Source organism: Colias croceus, chromosome 2, assembly GCF_905220415.1.
Source record: "Colias croceus chromosome 2, ilColCroc2.1".
Taxonomy (NCBI): domain Eukaryota; kingdom Metazoa; phylum Arthropoda; class Insecta; order Lepidoptera; family Pieridae; genus Colias; species Colias croceus.
This window is the reverse complement of record NC_059538.1, coordinates 7,280,423-7,299,492: the sequence shown is the minus strand read 5'-3', so window position 1 is coordinate 7,299,492 and position 19,070 is coordinate 7,280,423. Positions and strand designations below refer to the sequence as shown.

The window sequence follows — 19,070 nt, the reverse complement described above, 5'->3', positions numbered from 1 at the left end:
GTATCCATCCAAGATATCATTTAATTTGCTCCGACTTTGTTTCTAAGAGACGGTGAAGAAACTTCTGGAAAGTTCGATCATTTGCAATATTACGATTCTATTAAAGGATTCGAGTAAAAGTTAGTACACCCGCAAGGTAAAGAACTTGTGATTAACGTACTTTGTTATAATAGTTTCTCCAATACGTGTTTCTATCCTAGTGGAAAATTCCATTAGTTCACCGTAGTTAGTAGTAGTTGTTGTTATTATTTTTTAATGTGATATTTGTTTAAGACGTAAAAAAATTATGAATTTAAAAAACTCAAATCAATCTAGAATTCGCTTTAAGAATATGTCAATTTTTTTGCATAAAGCTTAGTTAACCATATATTTAAATAAGGCAATAGTACTTTCCAGTTAAGTGTCCAGTCCAATTTAAGACTTTTAAAGAAAATGATCACGAACCTTAGCAGTGACAAATGCGACATAAGGAGGAAGGGAAACCGATGTTTTATTTCTTATACATACTTGGGACCGATACTTATGAGGCATCCCTGGGGAAGTTGATACAGCCTCAGATTCTAAATGAGACCATTGGGTAAAAATTCCCCGTCGAAAAGAAAAGTCGATCGCACAGAGAAATCGAACAATCTTTTTAAAAATACGCTGCGGATTAAGAATGTTTTAGGGCTGTAGGTTGAAGAGAAAATAATGATGTTTAGTATAATTTTGTAAAGGTGATTAGACTTCATTTGAACTGATTACATTCTATATAAAAGTAGGTCATTCGAGTTATTTTTGGCCTAAGCTCTCGGGTAATCATTTATTATGCGTATATACCGAATACAGTCAATATTTCATACTTGAGCAACTTTCCCTTCATCCTTCTAAGGCGCATAACTAATAATAACAACATTTCCTAAACAAATACTCCTATTGCTTTGTATTCTCCACAAATAATAGAGAAATATATAACATCGCTACGGAGACCACGTATTGTAGGCTAATTGTGTATAGTTTGTTTGTGTGAAACAACTTTAATTGATATGAAATGTTTATTTGAATTAGTTTATTCCATAAAATATATACTTAATACGAATATTCAAAGTTGCACAAAAGCTCTAGCTTATTTGAATCCAAAACTGAATCAAACTTTCAACGCTAATGTTTACTTTTTCGTTTAGTATCAAATTTTGAACAAATTTATAAAACGATGGGAACGCCTTCATGAGTTTTAAATGTTTAACTTTAATTTTCACATTTAAAATAAAATCATAATGGTTAGATTATTTTACTAAATATCGTTTATAAAAGTTATTAAGTAAATCTATAAAGCGGTTTAAGTTCTCAATAGATATAGTTTTGTGAGCTTATACTCTTTCTGTGGTTAGTACCGTATCAAAACGATGTTGTAATTATGCGACAATAAATAATCCTTTTTTATTTATCTATAGATATTCTTCATTTTACGTATAATGTATGCTTACCTAGCTTTATGTGAGCGTCGTGAGCGTAAAGAGAGATCCAATTCACTCGCAGCAGAGCATGCGGTGCCGGCTTGCAGGGAGCCTCGCGACCCGCCCAGCCGCCGCGAACCCAGCCGACACGTCATCATATCTAGGGAAAATGTAATATTAGTATATAGCTATAGTCTGCATTACAATATTTTCAGATGTGTGTGAATTTCTTTGTATCATTAGTGGTAAAAAGTTTTGAACTATAGTAAAATATATGTAGGTGCTTGTTTTTTTTAGATACGTACAACAATCAAAATTTGTTTTAAATAACACAACCAAAAAAATTTTTCATTTCCTCTACCCGTAAAAAAAATCAAATAAAGGCATGGCAGGCAAGGGTGAACTCGGAGACAAAGAATTTTGTACCGACAATATTTTAAGATTTTTTAAAAGACTAAACAAGAAAGACAAAAACCAAAGCAGACAATGAAAGCGAGACATCTTGAGGACCAAATAAATAAATCGAATAAAGTCTACCCTGCTCTTTTTATAAACTGTCGTTCACAATTTTGTTCATTTAGGCGCCCGCTCACCCAAAGTTCCGGTCCAAATTACGGGTTTGAAAGAAACTCCGTCGTGCCCGTCCAAGTACTAAAAATAAGCTGAAAATTCAATGCAATTGGGCAATCGTCGTAATTACAAATAATCCCGAGCTGTAAAATTTGCTCGTGGTTTCCATTGCAAATAATACACAATAAAGGACCTCCGATTAAATTATTTTCGATGTAGAGTAAGGGAACAAAGACTTAAAATCGTATTAGGATGAGAGGTAATTGGTATTTGTAGCCGAGGTTTGACGTCACAAACAGCTTTGTGTAAACAGGTACCTTCGCGAGGATTGTTTCATTCGCAGCCCGTGGTTTTGGTAAATTTTAATGACACGCTGCGTCGCAGTGCGGAGTGTGACTGCGAAATGTCCGGATTAGTTTCGATTTATAGAACATTAATGTTGCTATGATGCTATTAGCAAATACTCTAGGTATGTTTATTACCTCTGAAATTATCCACACAAATCATCTCGTATTTGCAGCTTAAAATTACGGTGTTTAGCAATCCTTATTTTATCTTATTATACCCCATTTTATTACACGACTCTAAAAATGTTTTTAACACGAGTTCGACCTAAGACTCCAATTTTAAAATCAAACACCTTTCAACGTTAAATAAAAAGTTACTCATAGTTGTTTTTTTATCATATTAGATTGGACAAACATATTGATTGGAGCAGTAATTAAACGTCTGCCTGCAACATTTACAGCTGCAAAAATGAGTCTTTTCATTAAAGGGCTTCAAGCAGATGTTGCAAATCGCATTTGAATCAACAATATTCTTCAATTTAACTTCAGTGTTGTTCTTGCAGCTATTATGGGTATCGTTTTGCGATGCAATGTTTTCCTTCTAGGTATTTTTCGAAATGGCTGACATATTTTTGGTAATACTTTGTGACATTTTGTGCCTTATTTAATATTGTTTAAATTAAACTTGTGAATTAAAGCAAACATGTTTTTCAGAACAAATAATAAACATCCTTCCGTAATATGTATAATCTCTCTCAAGAGTCAATCCTGCTGAATGTGTGTTGCTCATGTTGTACATTAGAAAAATAAACTCATAATCGCAATATATATTTTTATTAGAAGAATAAAGTAAGTTCCTATGTTTATTCCAAAGTACCGCAAGCCAGTTGTGGTTGTAACAGATAACTCGTTGCCGGAGGCGCGCCGCAGTGCGTCGCAACATATCATTAAAATACATTGAGAATCTGCACAAAATCTACACTTAAGCACTCTCACCCTGTTATTGCAAAATTAACTTGAAGAAATCCTATCGCCTTCACTAAATACTTTTTAACAGTGACGTATATTCGCTGAAATTTTGATTTTTAAGAATAAGATGGCTGAATCGAAGAAGAAAATTTGTAAGAAAAGGAGCATTCACTTAATTTACATACTGAGAAAATCATCATTACATTTTCATTTTAATTCCCCCGTGTTTCAGTCGAGATAATTTTATGCCGTACTTATTACCTTAAAACTAAAATGTAAATTTTGTGAGAGCATCGCTCTACTGGCGGGTACACATCCGAGGATACTTGTTAGGGATAGTACTGTATTTTACGTGTTACTGGGATGATTAAATGGCGGTAGTAGCCGTTTCCATAATTTGTACCGTATATTAACATTCATAGCCATATTTATCAACATTTCGTCATAATATAACATAGACTTTGTAAATAGCTAAAACAAGGGTTTTCTACTTTAATATACATGTTTATATGATGTGTTATTTAATTTTAATTACGTCCGTGCATCGAATCAACAGATCAGGTAATTAGTTGTAACATAGCCACATGCGTGTCATAAATGAAACGGTAAATTGACTTCAAACACCATCTACAATACAGAAAAATTTTATTACTGAAGAAATACTTAAACTAGAATAAATTATAAAAGAGTGTCCAACGTAACTGATAGCTAAACTTTTTTTGCTCAGCGTGTGATCAATGGGGCGTACCTCAACCGGTACCGATCTACCGGCCTCCATTCCATCCATCTTATTCCCCTTTTTAATTAATTCTTTATATTCCTGCACCACGCTCGGACGGTATTCAATAAGGGCAGCTTTGTTTTAATGTGAATAAAGGACTTGCTTTATTAACAAAGGTCAGATTCCAAAGAAAAACTACAATCGACATTCAACCACAATACACCGCTAACATTTATACGTCTCTCAGTTTTTTGAGCGCTAAATGACATCTTAAAATGTTAATTAAACATTCAAGTCGCGTTCTTTCTCTCAGAGTCATTAAAACCTTGATGACGTCAAAGTAATGACGCATTCAGCGTTGAAATTCTGAAACACTACGACTACTTGTTGCCTCTTAAGGAAGTGTAGGCCAGTGTAAGTTTAGATCGAACTTCTGCACTCCCAGCTTGGAACAAAGGATGCGAATAAAACTACACAGTGTTTTAAACTCGAATATGGCTTAGTGGAAAGTACATATGAGTATGACCATCTTTCTCTATTATAGGTAAAACTTGGTGCACTTTGACGTGCTTTGACGTAGATGTATCTTAAAAAGTTAAATATAAATCATTTTCGTATGTTCTTGACTAAATTAATCTTTATGAGCCATATCATTATACTAGCATTTGTATTAAGTCCGTTTTTATCACTTGATTATATTTTTTAGGAAATAAACAGAATTTTTCTTGAAAGCAAAACTTGAAGGCATGTCGGTATTCAACCATTTGAAAAAAAAAACTAATTATAAAGCAATGTAGAATAATTACATAGGCCGTTAGATAAATATAATATGAGTTTAAATTCAAAGTATAAAAAGAAACATATAATTGTTTAATATAAATGTAAATGTAAATGAGGATAATAAATTTCAATTACCATGCACAGGCAATGTTAATTAACGAAAAATAAAGGTTATTTTAGTAAATACGCTACAAAATTATTACCATCACATCCAATATGAGTTTGTGACGGATACAGGAGTAATTGAACAAATGGAATATAATCCAAGTAAAAATTAATATTTCATACAGTAAATTTGTTACTGTGAGGAAAATGTTAATAAGTATATTTAATATTTTTATATTAATACACAAAACTGTTTTTACTTTCTTCAAAAGAGAAGAATTACTAGGTATACATCTTTGTGAAGAAACAGAAAAAGATGAAAAAGACACAAGTTTTAAAGAAAGCTGGCATTTGAAAGTAACAAATAGCGGTTAGCTCACAACAAACGTAGCTTTAAAATATGACTCAATTAATAATCTTACTTTTGTAGATCGTTAAAAGTTCCATGATTTCCCGCTGTATAAACAATGTATCCACTAGCCGTTAATCCGGTGATTAATGTTCCAAATTGTTAAAAAATATTAAACTCGTAGAAAGATGACGAGCTAATCAAATTTCGCGCGAGTTTGGGAAAGTTAGAGACGAGTTCTAAGATTCAATTAGTAGATACGCTACGCTTTGGCTCCGTCGCGTCGACGTTCGCGCCTCCTTTTGGTGCGTGCGAAGACATCTCAATTCCCTTGTAGGTGTAATTTGTTATTAATTAAATGGGTAACAATGTCATAAAGAAGGAAATATTTTATCACTAAATAGGCACTCAATTTTATTCAAATATAATAATAATAATAATAATAAAGCCTTCTTTATTCCATAACTCAAATTTTACATTTCAAATGGTGTTAGTATTATTAGTAGGTATATTATTATGCTAGTTAGTAAGTGTTAGTTTTATTGTTTATTTAGTTGAGGTATGGATCTCGTTGAGTAAAGGCCTCCTCCATTTTCTTCCAAAGATTTCTGTCTTTTCCCTTATAAATCCAATTTTTCCCCGCGACCCCTATAAAATCATCAGACCACCTTTTGAATGGACGTCCAACATTCCTTTTGCCCGAAACTGGTCCCTTCCATCTGGTAGTTAGCAGTGTCCACCTTTTGTCAGTGTAGCGCGAAATGTGACCTGCCCATTGCCACTTAAACTTCAAGGCGTGGGTAAGTGCGTCTAAAATTTTTGTTTTTTGGCGTATTGTTGTGTTACTTATTTTGTTTCTAATGTTTATATTTAAGATACTTCTCTCCATTGCCCTTTGTGTTGTATTTAATCTTTGTTTTACTTTATTAGTGTAGGTCCATGTTTGACAACCATACAGTAGACTAGGCAAGATACATGTATCCATTACCGTTCTCTTTATCTTCATACTGTAGTTCCCTTTTAGTATTTCTTTATGTGACCAAAACTTTTTCCATGCAATATTTATTCTTCTTTCTACCTCTTCTTCGTTATTGTTTCTATTAAATGATATTTGTTTCCCTAAATATATGTAATTATTGACGTATTCTATCGTGCCTCCATTTATGTTGATAGGTATTTTAAAGCTATTGGTAATAATTTTTGTCTTACTTCTATTCAACTGTAAACCTACTTTGCCACTTTCTTTATCTAGCTCCCGGAGCATTTCTTGTAATTGTTTGGCTGTTTCCGAGAATAATATGATGTCATCTGCAAACCTGAGATGCGTCAAGCGTCGTCCATCAATATTGATACCATATTTTGCCCACTGTAAGTTAGAAAATATACTTTCCAGCACTGCTATGAAAAGTTTAGGCGACAAAGGATCGCCTTGTCTAACTCCCCTTTCTATTCTAATAGGATCACCTCTTCTTTCTAGTTTTACCTTACTGGTACTGTTGGAGTATATGCATTTTATAATGTTAATGTATTTGTCTTCCACGTTTGATGTTCTTAGTGCGTTCCATATTGAATTGTGGCTAATGCTATCGAAAGCTTTACTATAATCGATGCAGGCTATGTAAAGAGGCATATTATATTCTTCGTATTTTTGGATTAGTTGTTCCACTGTATGAATATGGTCGATTGTACTAAAACCTGAACAGAAACCCGCCTGTTCCACTGGTTGTGTGAGGTTAATTTTATTAGCAATTCGATTTAATATAATAGAAGAGAAGAGCTTGTATGCACTAGGTAGAAGGCTGATGGGTCTGTAGTTACTCAATTCCAGCGGATTCCCCTTTTTATATATCAAAACTATGTCAGATGAGCACCATTGTTTCGGTATTGTTTCAGTGTCTATTATCATATTAAATAGTTTTGTTAGGTGTTTCAGTAAGAAAGGGGCTCCTAATTTAAGAGACTCATTCGTCAATCCATCAGGTCCAGGGCTCTTCTCGTTTTTAAGTTTTTTTATTTGTGAGTGTACTTCTCCTTCTCTTATTGGTTCAATTGAATATTTGTTGTTGTCTTCGCTATTGTGTCCATAGTATTGTGTCTCCTTCCCTTTCTTGCTGTATAATTCTCTGTAGAATTCTGTCGCATGGTCTATCACGTCTTTTCTTGTCTTGGTTTCATTTGTTTCGTATTTTAGTTTTTGTATCCATTTCTTTTGAAGGGTCAATTCTTTATAAGCTCTTTTAGCGCTTCTACTTGTATTTAGATTCCTTGTTATTATTTCTTCTCTATGTTTATTGTAGTCAAGTTTGATTGATCTATTCGTGGTTTTAAATAGTTGGGTAAGTTCTTTTTTCTGTTGTTTGGTTTTATTTTTAGAAAGTATCAATTCCGAGCGTTTTTTAATTAGATTTATGGTATGGTCAGTTAGTATTCTATTCTTTTTCTTTTCAATCTTAGGGTCACTTTGTGTTTTTGTTAGGCTATCTTTTATGTGTTTTTCCAATGAATTGTAATATATTTGAACGTTTTTGGTTAAGTTTGTGTCTTTTAAATTGTCTTTCAGGTTGTTGGTGTATATTTTAATTTCGTTTTCGGTTTTTAGGTTTATTATAGAGTTTTTGAAGTTTCTTCTACTTTTCGTTCTAGGGTACATGGTGAGTGTTGCTCTTAATAACCTATGGTCAGAAGAAAAGCTGATTTGGTTAAGAATTTCGATGTTGCTGATCATATGCGGTTGGTTGGTCATAATAAAATCGATCTCGTTTTTTACTTTTTGATTAGGTGACATCCATGTCCATTTTCTATTTTGTTTTTTGTTGAAAAATGTGTTCATGATACATAGTTGGTGTTCAATGGCATAATCTATTAATTGTTGTCCCCTTTTATTGCGTTGCCCATAACCATACCTTCCCATGCACAAGCTTTCTTCTGACTTAGGATGGCCGATTTTTGCATTAAAGTCTCCCATTACTATGAGATTCTTACCAGCTAGAAGATGTGCTTTCTCCATGTCGTTGTAGAATGTTTGGACTTCTTCCTCTTGGGACGTCTCCGTAGGAGCATATGCCTGGATTATAGAGATGGTGACCTGTTCTAGCTTTAGCTGTAGCAAAGCTACCCTTTCAGAGATTCCAGCGAAATTGTGTATATTTTCTTTAAATTTTTTATTTAGCAGAAATCCAACACCATGAAGGCCTTTCGTTTCACCAATGTAACATAAAATGTAATCATCATACTCTTCTATATTACAACCGAGCCTTCTCACTTCAGACAGTCCTAATATGTCAAACTTTATGTTTTCAAGTGCGTATGTTAGTTGAATATATCTCTCGGTGGAAGAAAGGGATCTCACATTGAATGTTCCAATTTTTATGGCGTTTTTATTGTCCATCTTTGTATATGTATTCCAATATTTGTGCTTTGTGATAGAATTGTTTATTGGAGGGTAGTGGTCTAATTCCCCTCGATGACCAGTCGGCTTGGGGAATGGTTCTTTGTTTGTTTTCAAATATAAATAACATTAATTCTAGAGCTATTTATAAATAAAGCTTTTAAAATAGGTATTAAAAAAATATTTTAATGCAATAACTTTTCATTGGACGTTGTCAATCGTTGATTTCTATTTGTTGTAAAGGTTGATGATAAGCAGTGCATGCAATTATTAATTTAAAAGCATTGTTTTGAAGTAAATTGAAAGTTTTAATGAATCTTGATTATGTTCCAATTCCCTTACGTAGATACGGGTAAAAACTTTCGTAGACAAGCATAACCCTTGGGACTTTGTTTTACTCCGCCAATCTTTAAGTATACTGAATAAATAAATACTGAAGCCAGAGTAAGAGATGGTGTAAGTTTGGGATGATAATACATCTCAAATTGTGAAGAAATGTGCAAACTGTCTTTTCCCTTTCAAAATTTTTTTCCCAAAAACGAATACTTTATGAATCTCGAGGGCTCGTTTCCCTGTAACTAAGATCATGCACGTGTAGCAATAAAGTATAAATACTCAAGCAGGTGCAAATAATTTTCGAAAATATAAGAGACGAATTACATATTACCTAAACTAAAACAATATGGAGAGCTCCTCATTGCCTTCTTATCAACGTTAAAAAGGTATAAAAATAAAATAAAAGCCATACTTTTATATTTTCTTCCCACTTTTACCAGCATTAAATGTAGTATATATTACCTTTACAGTGAGGTCGAAGCAAACTTATAGAGCTTCTTTTACGTAAAGGAAATAAACCTAGACAAGTTGACCGCACTGTTACAGAACTCTTAAGCAACTTTTTGCATAAAGACAGCATCGCCTGTTTGCTACCAACGGAATAACGAATTTTTATCCCTCATTTCTTACTGTTTTCAACTGAAATTCATAATAAGTACTGCACATTACAGGGATTTCTTTTACATTTAAAATATATACTACGGCGCTACTTTTATGTTTACCTTTATATATTTTAAATTTAACACCTCGAAATATATTCATTTTAGGGCCGATTTTTCAATGCCCAGATATTCAGTCTAATAATTACCCCTCGAATAGATTTATTCAATTGTTAATCTAGCTCATTACGGCTCGCCTATTTTTCAATCGTGATTTATTTGATGAATAACTATCTGACCAAATATTTCCATATTGGCAGCTCTGCTCTCGGAGTGGCGAAATAAACATATTAAATTAGTCAGGTTAGAGCGGGAAAGAGTCAACTCTTGCAAGTTGTCAACAACCGTCATTATGACTCACGTCAGGAGTGCATTTTAGGTTTTTCTTGTGTTCTATGTTTGTTGATTGTTGTTTTGATTCTAGTAAAGAGTTTTGATTAAATTTGTGTTTAAATTTATATATTTTACGATGGAAACGACATAAAGGCAGCGTTCGGCAAATTTTCAATGGCATGGTCATCAATACTACCAAAAACATCAATTTCAATATGATTTTAATTGATAATAATTATATAGAAAAAGGCTTAATTGTTAATAATTCTATGCTCTATGTTATTACAAACGAAAATATCCCAAATTTGACGCGTCAGTTGTCAAATCAAATGCCTATTCGTCGAATAGCACGCTATCTGGCCGTTGGAGCGGCAGATAGATTTATTCGTCAAATAACGTAGTTATTCGATAGATAAGTCCTATTCGTCTATTGAAAAATTGAATATTTTGTTAACTGAAGAATAAAGTCTATCTAGCTGTTTATCTGGGCATTGAAAAATCGGCCCTTAATATTATAAATAGTCGAAATAAATTTAACTAATGATGTATAAAATAATTACTATTGTAATTGCTATTCATGTAAACAAAAGATACCGATGTATGATAATAAAAACACATAATTTTTGCATAAAATAATTCCATACTTACAATATTGCAACAACTTTACTAGAAATAATAAAACAACATTTACTAACGACCTGTTATATATTTTATTAAGTTTAGCAAACGGCACGTTTATAACGAACTTCCTAACAATATGAACAAACTATTAGGTTCTAGGCAGATTGAATTAGATGTTCACTCTCAACGCTGAATTAACATATGTATCTGAGTGCTATATGTGAGCATATTGCGAGCCGCAGAGAAACATTAGCAAAATGTTGAGATGGAACGCTTTGTCTCATTAAACAGAGCAAGCCGCCTTTGTTTTCAGGCCTTTTTTATTATAAGCAATTACTTTACGTTCTTACTTTTTATACGCACCATAGATTGAAGATTTTTATGCTTGCTGAGAGTAAATTACTTTGGGATTACTATTTTAACAGACTATTAAATATTTACATTTACGTTGCTTATGCCCGACTCTTGTTTAATTGGGCCGGTTATATAAAATAAGTACTCTCTCGCTCAATAACATCTGTTAATTGCTGTGAGTATAAATAAATCAAAATTAATCCTCCACTTTCAAGGGATCAGAAATCAGTACATAATGTTCATTTGGTTTCAAAATCATACAGCCACCAGTCACCACAAGCAATTCCCTACCTATAAGCTATTACACAATGAAGCAAAGTCAGAAAGCTAATCCCTGAACTACAATTACAGAATCTAATTGCGCAACAACACAGTTTACAATGCTCATCGTCCACACAAAGAAAACATCGTAGATCGTTAAAACGATATTATAAGGATATAATGAACGAATAAGAGCAATCCCGCAGCACTCTATAACTCACAATAATTCCATTAAACTTGTCCACTGCCCTCATTCTCTTGGCACTGAGGCTATTTTTAACGCGTTCGAAGGCGCCCGGGGGTAATTAATATCATTCGGATGCATTTATCACACATAATTATTACTCCAGTGTAAAAAATATTGTATGCTGGGATTGTTTGATTTCTATTGTTTATTCAAATGTATTAGAGGAGGGAGAACCAAGTCATCCTATTATCTTAGCCGTTCTGCTATTGGGTATATATTGATTAGCTACAGTCTACACCACTAACGCAATACTACGAAGCGATTAAGAGTTCAATCAAGGTGTTTTGTTTATTTATACAATTTGATTAGCCAGTTGCATGTTCTGACTAACTTTTACATTTAAACTCTACTCGTATATAGTGTGTTATTAATTTCTAACAGATGAAAAGCTATAGAATGTGTACACATAAAGTTGAATTGTGCCAACTTGAAGTGATTTTCTAGACACTTCGTTGCAATTGCCTTAGTATTAAGTGTGTGTGTCTTCTTTCATTATAAGTCTTATAATGAAAGAGCTAGCCACATAAAACTTAATAGCCATTGATAAAGATCGATGCCAGCTATTCTCGATCTCTGTTATAAATTAGAACCTTCTGATTCTCAGCTAGCAATTATTGGAGTCTTCAATTATAAAGCCTTTTTTCTTTTCTCTAGAATTGATAGTTGAGTAAATTGAATATAAAATATTGTAGCGTTCTATACAGAGTATTTTAATTTATTCTTACTCCAATTCTGGCAACATTTTATTAAATTGATAACTGTGTAACGTGTTTATTTTTATTAATAACTCGTACTTAGTTAATTTTGTTTGAAATATCTTTAATCCACATTTGTTTTATTAAGTATGATGGAAAAAATGTATAAACAGATATCAAAATACACCAATTTTGACTTAGCTGTAATTTTGATGTTAACCTACTTCTGCTTTTCGGCTCTTATCTCTTGAGAGTTACAGAAAACATTTTTAACTGAAATTTGATCATGCACACAGCACGTACATTTCTTCACCCTAGAATTGTATTTACGATGTTAAAAGTTTCTACAAGAAATAATTAAATCGCAAACGAACTATGATTTCATTCAAAGTAATATACAAGATTGCTTATACATTTATAATATTCGTTTGCATATAAATATTGGCAGTTGCGATGTAAAATAGCTCTACATTGTTCCAAATAAACAAACTCCAAGGAAAATATTGTGGTTTTGTAATAAAAATGATACAATAGCGATGTAAATGAGTGCAACGATAAATATTAATAGAGAACCGCGTTCTTTTGTGAGATGATGTCATGAAAGTTTTACGTTCAACCGTGCTCTAATGCAGGCTTCGTATATCAAATACCAACTCTGTAGACGTTATGAAAATTTCATAAACCTACGAATCGATACCACATAATTTACAATAATATCTTTAAAAATATAAAACTTAAAATGCTACACTGACTTGAGTTTCACTTCCGTACATCGCCTTGTGTTCGCTCTACGGGTTTCGGAATATATGGCAAAGCGGAGTTAATTTCAAGAGCAGCTTTGGCGTACTTTTTTGCAATGAGTCAATAGTGGTTGTTATATAAAATGTCCTTATCTTTTACCTTCTTTCAGGTTCGTCTATCACATTTGTATTTCAATATAAACATTATAAACACATATAATACAAACAACTGCGTTCAGTTCATAGAACCACTTAGACATGATATCTGTTACCTGCCTCAGAAAATTGTCGCCCTATATAACATCGCTGGCCAAAAAAATATTGTAGATTTGGGTCATTAATCCGCTGTCTTTTCTATTCGCCGAAACATGATAACAAATTGTTTATATTATATGACTAGGTATATCTGCTTCAGAAAATTGTAGTTCACCTGCCCTGATGCTTTTGATAGGATGTAATTACTACCTTTTCGACCAGATTAAGTTTCCAGTTAAGTATCTACGATGTATATTATGCGATATCAGGAATTCCATAGTAATCATAATTATTATATCAATACTATGGTGTTTTTTGAATTTTTTACTGAAAATATTATTAACAAATGGTGTTGCTTTTTAAAAGCGAAGCTTTAAAAAATATGGACATGGCCTCGATAGTTTCCGAGGCGTGGCATTTATTCGATTTTAGATGTCGTCTTTCTCGCTATCAATATTGTTTGGCAAGTGTATTGTAACCGTTTGAGTGCAGACATGTGTAAGGGTGCGTGATATGGGGCGACAGAGATTGACACTCACAAGCGGCTTTATAGGATTTCCTACAATAATCAATCGTTAACAGCGTCACTTCAACTTTTATTACATTCTGTTTGCGTTCAAACATCGACGATGCAAAATAATAGCTACGGGAAATATTTTATTGATTGAATTGCACAATCTGATTCGTATCACGATAAAATCGGAAAATTTCAAGCTTGTCAAAATCAGAGGTCGCGATAAATGGGTTTCAAGAATGAATGGACAATCAAGATTTAGAATCTGAGTATTTCTCTTGTACAATACCAATTTTGTTTCCTAGAATACGGTTCTAAACAAGTGTTAAGGATATTTGAACGTAATTCAATATTTGAGGTTGATAATTTTCAAATTTAACTTTAGTGGTGCTGTTTGAGAGTAAATAATATAGAGATATTGTAGATTTTATCACGTAACCACAAGCAAACCAATATCATGAACACTTTTTCTTCATCTCTACCCGATTTAAAAGACTCAAAATATCCAAGTATTTGTTATCTGTAACCTACAATAAATCTAGAAACAGTTTGATAAATTATTGTTAGTAATAAGTGCACTCGAATCTTCAGCTAAAATTGATTGACTACGTGCTTGTTGTTACAGAAAATATTATTTGAACTATCTGCAATGCGGGGCGAATATCCCTGGAGGGATCCACTTCAGCGATAAATGAATCCGATGGAAAAATTACTTAACATTCTGTTGGAAAATCCTTTGAACTTTTAGACACGGCTGTAGATCCGTAATTATTGGAGCTAAAAAGTATTTTTTAAAACGTTTTAAATATACCTAATTCTTAGATGTCTAAATCGTTTTTTGCCTAAACAACATTTTTTTTTCTTATCTAGTGAAAATAACTACCACTTTATTTTATTAAAATACACTTCAAAATATAAACACGCACATGACTACATAAGTATTTATACTCGTAGGTACACAAAGAAAATGTAATATTTCTGTATTTCCTCATGTAGTCGCGACGAGTTTATCCATTAGTACAATTTAATTAGTTCTTAAATAAACAGACACTTCTATAACAAAGTTGGAATAAAAATAATCTTGGATCATTCAAATGCGATTTCAGTCTCAACTTTTAAACTAATTGAATAAAATCCAGATGTACAAGCACTTTGAAAGCGCAATTTCACAACGGGACCTTTTTTCTATGATTATTTTGCTTTCAGTAAATTGTATCTTTGTGATTGAAGGTTATAATTTAAATGCAATTATCTTCTTAACATATATAAATCTCGTGTCACAATGTTCGTCCTCAATGGACTCCTAAACCACTTAACCGATTATAATAAAATTCGCACACCGTGTGCAGTTCGATCCAACTTGAGAGATAGGATAGATTTTATCCCGGAAATCCTTCGGGAACGGGAACTGTGCGGGCTTTTCTTTGAAAACGCGGGCGAAGCCGCGGGCGGAAAGCTAGTATTATTATATATTTTATACTATAATACCTACAAATTAAAAATAAACGTTCGTCGGGCTCGATGCCCTACATTTATTTATTTCTAAAAATAATAAAGTATTATGTATTAGGTCATTTTTTATTTAACATTATCTTCTGATTTATTCTTATTATATTGCTCTGGTTTTCTTACATTAAAATCAAAAACAGCTATATTCAAATAACACTTAACCTAAGATATCAAGATCGCACTAAGCTGACAACACACTAACAGGCCATTAGTGAAAAGACACCGGAATTAAATTGCTCCAAACTAGGTGGCACGTGTTTTCCCCTATTGAATCTTAGTTATATAGATATTGAACCTACCTCATAAACTAATCTACTACACATAAAATATCCTAATTTTACTTGTTACTAACATCAAAACCCATAAAATAATAATTCCAAAAAGCCATGAATTTAATCAGTAATTATGAAACTATTACAGCACGTAAATTACAATTGAACACAATATTTACCGTGTAATACGCTACAATACCCACTAGTTCTATTCAGTAAATCATTACATTCATTCGTGTATTAATTTGAATCGCTTTCGATTCATCATTACAGCGAATACATTCACATGAATAATTCCAAGTTATCCATTACGAAGGGATTTCCTGCTCCTGGTGCGAATAATATTACCTCTATAGATTGCGTTGTATAGGATATCGAGGTATTAACGTGGATTTTAAGCGCAATTACACGGGCTGTTATTAATTTTACTCTTGTTTTAATATAATATTTTCGTTATATGATTACGAATCTGGTTTTTTTATGAAATTTTAACTCAGATTTTTACTATTTCTTACCCTAGATAAATGTGGTTTTACGAAAGATCGTCCACGTAATGGTAAAGAGCAACTAGTGTACTATAATTATGAAGGATAAAATTCCAAGTCTAGACGCAAACAAAAACTTGTTTACGAATTTCTTCAAAATATTTATGCCAAGCAACTGCTAACGACGTTAAAAGAATAAAACTTAATCCGTAATGAGTACCTAACTGTGTAGTCAAAACAACACTTGAAATCGCGAAATTTTTATTCTGTTTAATACGTAATTATGAAAATTACACTTTGTTTAAAGAGTTAAGTACTTTTTTAAGATCTCAAACAACTTTATAATGTTTGCTGACCAGAATTGGTTTTGGTACCTATGTAATCTGAAAATTAAATGATTAAGGTCTATTCAAATGAGAAACAATATAAGATAAATCATTTAAATCTTTATAATATCGATAACCATAGGAACATTGTTTAGAACAAATTCCGTCTCAATACTCCTAGAATCGCAGATTTTTCATTTTGACACATTATTTACAAATGTAGATTTGATGTAGATCTTGATGTAGATCATACACCTAGTCTACGCCGTACATGTACCATAAACATCGAGCCTTTTTTGCGGTTGACATCGAGTTCTAATTTAATACGTGTCCAACACACATGTGGCAGGCTTAATGTTGTTTGTAGTAGTGTTTTATGTGTACACTGAACTGAAACGTGTTTATGTCTTTTAGAGGATTTTCAATTTACATAGTGCATGTTGAATGGTGTTTATTCCGGTAACGGTTGAATTAATCTCCGTATCTCAATACGAAGCTAGAGTACTATAATTTGATTCAACCACGAAAAGGTTATCGATTTTGAATATCATAATGGACAGTATTATTCACCGTAGGTACATTTCACGCCATTGATGAGCAAGATTAGAACAAATTTTACCTCATCTACTCTTTTAAGTGAATAATGAGATATCTTAGAATCTCTGAAAATAAGATAAATTAATCAGGCGCTAGGTGAACCGGTATAATACAGATTTACGAGAAAGCCGAGCCGACTGCTCCGCCTCCACTACACAACTCATCAATTTCCTTAGGACGCACCACTCGGAATCCTGTTAATTAAACTACGCCGCTAAATTAAACCTACGCAATGAGGGACACATCGCGCCCTTATCAAAGTGAGTGTGCGTACCCATTTGACGAACGCGTCTTTGTTCCTCACTTGTTGTTCTTAAATACAAAATGGGTCATATCCATTGTAATACAAATGAAGGCACCGAGTATCCCGTATGTTTGTTCGTAGCAATATTTGCAAGGCTTATATTAAAGATAGCTAAGCTTTTTGATACATAAAAAAAGCTTTTAACACGTCGAGTTTTAATCACGTTCTATTAATTGCTTTTTGATTTTGAAAAATTCACTGCATAAACGTTAACTTCATAAACGATAAAACATTTCATATTTTTAAATCAATTATTATTTTTACAACTGAATGAATTCAATTGAATCACGCTCACTAGCGTTTTAAATTTCTTTCCAATCACATGCGATCAAATGAATTCCATCTGTTATTTTTTATTGCAGTATACTTCTATTTTCCGACAAATGAACTTTGATGGAAAGGTATACGACCGCATTTTCCTCCGTTCCAAACTTTAAAACCACATTCATATGATAATCTAAACTTGGACAAACATCTTTAACAACTTCTTTCGAACTCGAAACGCGATTCTTTATTTCATACAAAAGTTTGAGAAATTTTCACAAAAGGGGGGTATATAAAAGCTCACAACGATATTAATGCGCTTCGTAACCTCATACAAAAGGTTTGGTAATGGGAATTAAAAGGGAGTGTACATGAACTCACCTATGAGACTGTGCCGGCTAGTGCCGAGGCTGGACGCGGGCGGCGAGCTGGGCGCACGCAGAGCGCCGAGCGCGCCGCCGCTGCCGCCGCCCAGGGGACCGCCCTCCAGCGCGCCTGCACAGACATGCATTACAGTTCACGCTACTAACTATCTCAAGTGTCAACGTCAAACTTAAGACACTACCTACTGAAAATAGGTGTACATCTATCTGCTTTGTACATAACTTTCTTGTGTGTTAGTCGTAAATACAACGATCTAGAACGTCATAGATACAACGCGTAGAAGACATACTATAAAACTATACAAAACTTGAATGTACCTAATCTGTGTCATAACCTCAATCAGGAAAATTTACGTTACTCAAAGATGTGGTTATAACTCTTTAGTTGGTTCAATTAAAAAAGCTGAAAGGACAAAACCGTCAAAACAAATTAATTTTGCGATTTCATGAATAGTCGAATTGGGAGTCACTAGCAAATGATGTCCAATTCAATTCCACTTGTTTCGTTTTTACAAAATATCTTCCAAGTTCCAATTCAATTCAAGAAAATCGTTTGAATAAAATGTATGTTGAACCATTAAATTGTTAGTTTATGTTTTATTGTCACTCGCAAAATACTCTACTTAAATGTAAACTAAGTTACTACTTATTATACGTGTTGACGTACTTTATTAAAAACGCTCTTTAAGTTAGTTTTGAACCTATACTTATGTTGCTGTTAACATGAAAACACTTGTCATGAATAATGTATCGACATTAATTTCCTCAAAGTAAAGCATTGACAATAATTAAGGCACAAGTATGGCAATTTGGTTTAAAAAGAAACAAAGAAAATGTAACAAACCTAATTAAATACGTAACAAGCATCTCCCCAACCCTCAGTCCCATGGGAGCGAGTCTGAATAGAACGTACCTACTTTGAAGTGTTGTTTTCACCATTTTTATTTATTTATACGATAAAGACAAAATATATCCTCATTTTATTATTTATCTTGACACTTTTGAGAAAGATACGGGCAATCGTTAAAAGCAGTTAATGCAGAAATATAATCGCTCAATTATACATCAAAATAATGTAAATATTTTATGGGAAAGTCATTAACTATTTTAGGGACTTTCAGAAGAAAAAATCTTGAAATTTTTATTGATATTCATATCGAAAAAACATCGCTTAATACGTCATTATCCACATGCTCATCGTTCAAAACACTGAACATAACGATAATCTGCAGCGAAAATAATATATCATGGCCGTCACATGGGTTAAATATTACAATTTATGCCCCTACCGCACTGCAGTCCTGTCTTGG

At 32.9% G+C, this 19,070-nt stretch overlaps 1 protein-coding gene across 8 annotated transcripts in view; it reads right to left on the bottom strand.

Moving 5' to 3' along the window:
• LOC123703032 (cyclic nucleotide-gated cation channel alpha-3) overlaps window positions 1-19,070 on the bottom strand; it is a 58,893-nt gene that overhangs the window by 23,210 nt on the left and 16,613 nt on the right. For all 8 annotated transcript variants that reach the window (XM_045650904.1, XM_045650941.1, XM_045650914.1 and 5 more), the window contains exons 3-4: window positions 17,759-17,872; window positions 1,467-1,596 (exon numbers count right to left, since the gene is read on the bottom strand). In XM_045650904.1, the coding sequence (XP_045506860.1) occupies window positions 1,467-1,594 (128 nt within the window). In that variant the 5' untranslated portion in view covers window positions 1,595-1,596; window positions 17,759-17,872. The remainder of the gene's footprint in view (window positions 1-1,466; window positions 1,597-17,758; window positions 17,873-19,070) is intronic.